Below are 6,551 nucleotides of genomic sequence, written 5' to 3' on the forward strand. Positions count from 1 at the left end.
GGTATTTTTACAAGCCAGAAGATAAACAAAGTAATTCAGAAGCTGCCAAGAGCTAACCTCGCGTCACCAGACTTTCCAACTCTGAGGAAAAGCCAGCAGCCGCACACAAGGGACCGTACCTATGTTCCCCAGGTTCTATGTTCCCCAGGTTCTATGTTCCCCATTTACCCCCCTAAAAAGGTTCTATGTTCCCTGCTTACCCCAAAAAGGTCCCATGTTCCCCAGGTTCTATGTTCCCCACTTACCTCCACAAAAAAGGTTCTATGTTCCCCGCTCAACTTAAAAAGGTTCCCCACTCATCCAAAAATACTGGAAACATTCATTTCTAATTTTAATTACAATTCAAAACACCCAATAATGGGAAGAAATTACAAATACTAGTGGGACAGGGGGCACTAGGGACATCTGGACACCATACTTTTGTTATGACTGCGCATCTGGACAAGTGGGCACCTGGACATCTGGACATGTGGGCATTTGGACGAGTGGGCACTTGGGGTGGAGACATCTGGGCAACTGGGCAACTGAGCACCTAAATTAGGATTGCCCACATGTTGCCCCATGAGAGGGGAACATAGAACCTTTTTGTGGGGAGGGTGGGTGGGGAACATAGAACCTGGGGAATATAGAACCTTTTTTGGGGGGGAGTGGGGAACATAGAACCTGGGGAACATAGGGTGGACCCCGCACAGAGAACACAGACAGACAGACACACGGAGAGTACGACCGCATATACTGTATGTGTCACCGCTAGATCGAGAAACAGTTAGATCGAGAACCGGAGCGCTCGTTGTGCGGCGCGGGGCGGTCGCTTTGATCCACAACAACGACAACGTTGCGTTGGCAGGAATGATAGCGCCTCACCCCACGGAGGTTAGGGTTAGGGTTAGGGTTAGGGTTAGTTTTTTTCTGAGGTTAAGGTTAGGTTTAGGGTTAGAGTTAGGCATAGTAAGCTAATGGCTAAACACAGCTGAGCTAGGCAAGTAGATAAACAAAGAAAGAGGGGGTCGCAGACGAGTGACGTCAGCAACTACACCAGTGAATGGCTGTTGTTGCCATCTCATGGTGACTACGCAGAATTACACAGGTGCGCTGATAAGAGACTATCAAAGTGGATTGATCCAGGTGGTGGTAGGGGTGTGTGGTGAACGACAAAACGAGTGCTCTTACCACGATCTAACTGAGTTACCCAATTTAACTGTAACATATGCACCGCCCGCTACTGATTTGCAAATTAAATTGCACCGCAATATTATTTCATAATGAACTAAACATGCTCTGGTCTTAATAAATATCCTCCCTTTTGATTTTGAAACAGAAACTTTGTTGTTGTTATTGTGATATGTTTCTCCTTTCTTTCATGATCAGTCGTTTCAAATGTCATTCTATTCCTGACTCTTGTGTGAAAAAATAAAATAAAATTAGCCCACCCTCCACACTAATATGGAATAAAAAAGGGTCATGCAGTCTATGCATATTTCCCTGTTTGCCTTTGGCTGCACTCACATTATATCATCAGACTGCCAATCCAACAGATATGCCCATAAATGGGCATGGGCATTTAAGGAGATCCGCTTATAAAGAGCCGCTGATCCGACCAATATGCCCATTTGAACACATTTACTGAGAGGTATTAATTAATTAATCAATTTAGTAGCCTCTGCCACGGATTTTTAGTGTTTTACCTTGTTTACGCCGACAGCTGGAATGCACCATGAGACCAAACAAATAACCTGGTATTAACATGCATGGAGACCGTTCGACAGATTGACTTTTGAAGTCGCTCGAAGCGGCAGTGGTACAAATGAATGTCAATAAATCTATGGTGTCATCAATGGTACTATGACCTCATCATTATGACATTAGTACTGGCGTCATAGTCTGATCTGGACACATATTTGGGCATGGCTAACACGGAACTCCATAAATGGACGTAAGAGGGAAACACAGCTCCTCTAATCTGACATCACTGTGACATAGAATGAGTCACTGATCTGTCATCAGTGACTAAGGTTGTGGCTATATAAGATTGCTTGTTGATGATGTAAAGGAAACCCCTTACTGTTAAAATCTAGCCGTCCCCCAAAAATATGTACATGGGAACTACTGGAGAGGTGGATTTCAGCAGCACTACTCAGGTTTGCAGCGAGAACCGGCTGCGCTGGGATCTGAGCCCCGAACAGATCCGACAGGTGTCTGACGAGTTCATCGCGAACACCAAGGAGGTGTTCGATGCCGTGGGTTCCTTGGACCTGGACAGAGTGACCTTCAGCAACACCCTGAAAGCCCTGGCAGACATGGATGCTGAGTACACTGTCCTGTGTCCTGTGTTGGCCCTCCTCTGGCGTGTGTCTCCCAGTGAGGAGGTGAGGGCCACCAGCAGAGAGGCATATGAGAAGTTGTATGAGTTTATCAAGGTCATGAGCATGAGAAAGGACGTCTATCAGAGGATTCTTGCTCTGGGATTGAAGGTGGATGAAGAAAGTCTTACTGCGGAGGATAAGAGATACATGAAGAGATGGCTTGGGGAAAGTACCAGAGAGAGACTAACCCTAACCCTAACCCTAACCCAGTATTTACGTTTTCTTTGTAAAAAGGCTGAGAAAAACATATCCAAATTCAAGTATTTCTTAACTTGTTATCAACGTATCAATTTAAAAGAGAGACGTATGATAAAGTCTATTGAGAATGTCTCCATCTTCCTGGAGGAGCTGGTCCATAAGCTGAAGCCACTGGGAGACAAAGAGAGAACAAACCTCCTCAAACTAAAGGAGGATGAGTGTCAGAAGAGAGGTCTGCCATTCAATGGAGAGCTGTGTATGGAGGACCTGGATGACTACAAGGCCCAGGTGGTGAAGAACCAGTATGGAGTGGATCACGACCAGTTGAAGGAGTATTTTCCCTTGGAGGTCGTGACCCAGGGTCTGCTGGACATCTGCCAGGACCTGCTGGGTCTGTCCTTCAGCCTGGTGCACGGCGCCCCTGTGTGGCATCCAGATGTCATTCTGTACCGCGTCACCGACCGCTCCTCTGGACAGACAATCGGACAGTTCTACCTTGACCTGTTCACCAGAGAGGGAAAGGACATGAGAACGGGATCTGATGGATATTGTTCCCTGCTGCAGACCGGCTGTCTGCTGTCTGATGGGAGAAGACGGATGGCTGTCACTGCCATAGTGACCAAGTTCGGCAAACCCACTGCCGACGCCCCCTGCCTGCTGGAACACATTAATGTAATAACGTTCTTCCATGAGTTTGGTCACGCCATGCACCACCTCTGTGCTCAGGTTGACTACGCTGTGTTCAATGCATGCAATGTGGAGCAGTACTTTGTGGTGGCTCCGTCCCAGATGCTGGAGAACTGGGTTTGGGAGAAGGAACCACTACAGAGAATCTCTAAACACTACAAGACGGGAGCTCCTATTCCTGACGACCTGCTGGACAAACTCGTCAAGTCTCGCCTCGCCAACATCGGTATGGACTGCCTAGAAGAGATAGTCTGGGCTAAATTGTTCGCTTTTCACACGAAGACTGGTTTGGACCTGGCTAATGAATGCATGAGGCTCTACAAGGACACTCTGGGAGTCACTGCTCTTCAAGGGTCCAGCATATCATATATCTGTAACCTAGTGGAAAATGGCCATGGTGCCATTTGGTATCACAACCTGTGGGGCAAGGTGTTGTCCATGGACATGTTCTACAGCCGTTTCAAACAGGAAGGAATCATGAACCCTAAGGTGGGTCTGGACTACAGGAACTGCATCCTGAAGCCTGGTGCCTCCAAGGACGCTGGGGAGATGCTGAAGAACTTCTTGGGTCGTGATGCAGGGTTATGTCCCCCAGGACTTCAAATTAGCTAAGGTAACCCCCCTGCACAAAAAAGGCAGTAAACTTGACCCTGGCAACTACAGGCCAATCTCAATCCTTAGTTCCATCTCTAAGGTAATGGAAAAAATTGTCTATGAACAGGTGGCTAAATATCTTGAAGAGAATAAACTGATCTACGAGTTCCAGTCTGGCTTCAGAGAGTCCCATTCCACAGATACATGCCTCATCTATTTGAATGATTACATCAAACGTGAAATTCACGATGGCAAATATTGCGGCATGGTCATGCTGGACCTCCAGAAGGCATTTGACACCGTCGATCATTCTATTCTGATCGAAAAACTCAAAGCTATTGGTCTTGATAGCACAGCAGTGAGATGGATGCACTCTTACTTGGTGGGGAGGGAACAGATGGTGGAAGTCAACGGAACCCTGTCCCCCCCCCCCTCCCAGTAAACTGTGGAGTACCTCAAGGGAGTATACTAGGACCACTGTTGTTCTTAATATACGTAAACGACATGTCATCTGCTTGTGACTGCAATCTGTTTCTGTTCGCGGATGACTCGGCTCTCCTAGTCTCCGGCAGAGACTTATTGCAGGTTGAAAAGGCCCTTAACTGTGAACTTAACAAGATCTGCACCTGGCTCAATGACAACAGACTCTCAATTCACCTAGGCAAAACTGAATGTATCCTCTTTGGATCTAGTCAGAAACTTAGCCTAGTTGAGAACTTCACAATTAAAGTAGGTGACACTGTGATAGAAAGAAAAAACTACATCTGCTACCTGGGTTGCATCCTGGAGGCTAACCTATCCAGTGAAAAAATGACCACCAAGGTTATCAATAAAGTCAACCAACGAATTCGCTTCTTGCAAAGGGTTGCCCCGCTGATCAATACTAAATCCCGAAAGACACTAGGAGGAGCTCTTATTGGGCCCCTCATTGATTACGGAGTCCTTGTCTGGTATCGCGACGCCCCAGCCGCCTTAAAGTTAAAGCTTCTAACAGCCCAAAACAAACTAATTAGGGTTGTGCTTGGTCTCCCTCCTCTGACCCACCTTACCGATCATCACCACGAAAGCGTGGGATGGCTCAAAGTAGCTGACAGAGTACAGCATCTTGCAATGGGAGTGGTGTACAAGATACACTACACCTCCAAGATTCCCATGTACCTGACAAACTACTTCATAAAGGTCAAGGATATTCACGACCACAACACCAGAGGCAGCTCCACGAATCATCATCAACGTAGATTTAACACTAAACAAGGCTCTAACTCGTTCTCCTGCTACACCATCAACATATGGAACGCCCTTCCTCAAGCCCTAAAGGAGAGCAAATCCCTAGCCTCCTTCAAAATTGGTATGAAAAGTCACCTTCAGACAGCTGCTACCCGTGACTTGTAAATAGACTAAGCCCCCATGCCCCCCCCCCCCCTTTTTTATTATTCTTTTTTCTGCCTTTGTATTTGATGTTATGCTTTTGAAACTGATATTATCCTAGATAAAGTACTATGTTCTATCCGTCTGTCTTTCAATGTTATATGAGATACTTAAAGTGTGGTTCCTGTGGAAATAAGCCTCGGCTTTCTAGGATCTCCTTTTAGTTGACCTTGTACCAGTGATTTGTACTGTCATGAAACTGTACTTTTTTCTATTGCAAACTTCTAATAAATTCTTCAATCAATCAAAAACCCAATCAGGAAGCGTTCCTCCTGAGCAAAGGAATAAACAGAAAACAGAAATGTAAGGCTGACATTGAAGAATAGTGTCTCAGCATTAGCAGGAACAGCGAGGTTGAGGAAGAATGGGGGAACTGAAAAAATATATACTTTTCATAGAAATGTGAACATGTTTTGGGGTATAGAAATAGGGAAAGAAAAGTCTGCATTGCAGATGACACCTGGCAAGCCATAGAGGATAGAAGGACCTCAAAGCAAAGAGCAACAGGAAACCTGATAGGGGGGGGGGGGTGGGGGGTGTCCTTGTTAGTAGAGTCACACACACACAGGTTCTGTGACCATCCTCTGGTAGCAATGTTTTGATGATTGATTTGACCTCTATAGAGCATTGCAGCGGAAGTGGATTCCTGGGGTCACTTAATATTCCCCATTCATTTTCGCCATAGACTTTTACAAAAATATTTATAACAATTATGTTAAGCCTCGAACCAAGCCATCCAGGATGGAGGTGAATCATGATCATATAACCTTTTTTTCTATGAAAAGAACACTTTGAAAATCGCTAAACAAAGGGTAGTTATTAAATGTAGTATATCAAATAATGTAATATTAAAATATGTTTTCACATAGGATCAAAGTCTGATGGGAGAAGACAGATGGCTGTTGCTGCCATAGTGACCAAGTTCAGCAAACCCACGGCCGAGGCCCCCTGCCTGCTGAAACACATAGATGTAATAATGTTCTTCCATGAGTTTGGTCACGCCATGCACCACCTCTGTGCTCAGGTCAACTATGCTGTGTTCAGTGCATCCAAAGTGGAACAGGACTTTTCAGAGGTTCCGTCCCAGATGCTGGAGAACTGGGTTTGGGAGAAGGAACCGCTACAGAGAATCTCTAAACACTACAAGACGGGAGTTCCTATTCCTGATGACCTGCTGGACAAACTCGCCAAGTCTCGCCTTGCCAACATCGGTATGGACTGCCTAGAAAAGATAGTCCGGGCTAAATTTTCACACCCAGACTGGTTTGGACCTGGCTAATG

The 6,551-nt window shown here is 45.8% G+C and overlaps 1 protein-coding gene across 1 annotated transcript; it reads left to right on the forward strand.

Annotated features, from left to right (window-relative positions):
• Positions 1-2,096: 2,096 nt before the first annotated feature.
• LOC308308513 (thimet oligopeptidase-like) lies at positions 2,097-6,549 on the forward strand (the record flags this gene model as incomplete). The annotated part of the gene is made up of 3 exons (XM_080753924.1): positions 2,097-2,532; positions 2,662-3,819; positions 6,140-6,549. 3 exons carry the CDS (start codon positions 2,097-2,099, stop codon positions 6,547-6,549), a joined length of 2,004 nt encoding a protein of 667 aa, XP_080610050.1.
• Positions 6,550-6,551: the final 2 nt, after the last annotated feature.

The sequence above is a fragment of the Nannobrachium achirus genome (assembly GCF_963921795.1).
Source record: "Nannobrachium achirus genome assembly, chromosome: 23".
Taxonomy (NCBI): domain Eukaryota; kingdom Metazoa; phylum Chordata; class Actinopteri; order Myctophiformes; family Myctophidae; genus Nannobrachium; species Nannobrachium achirus.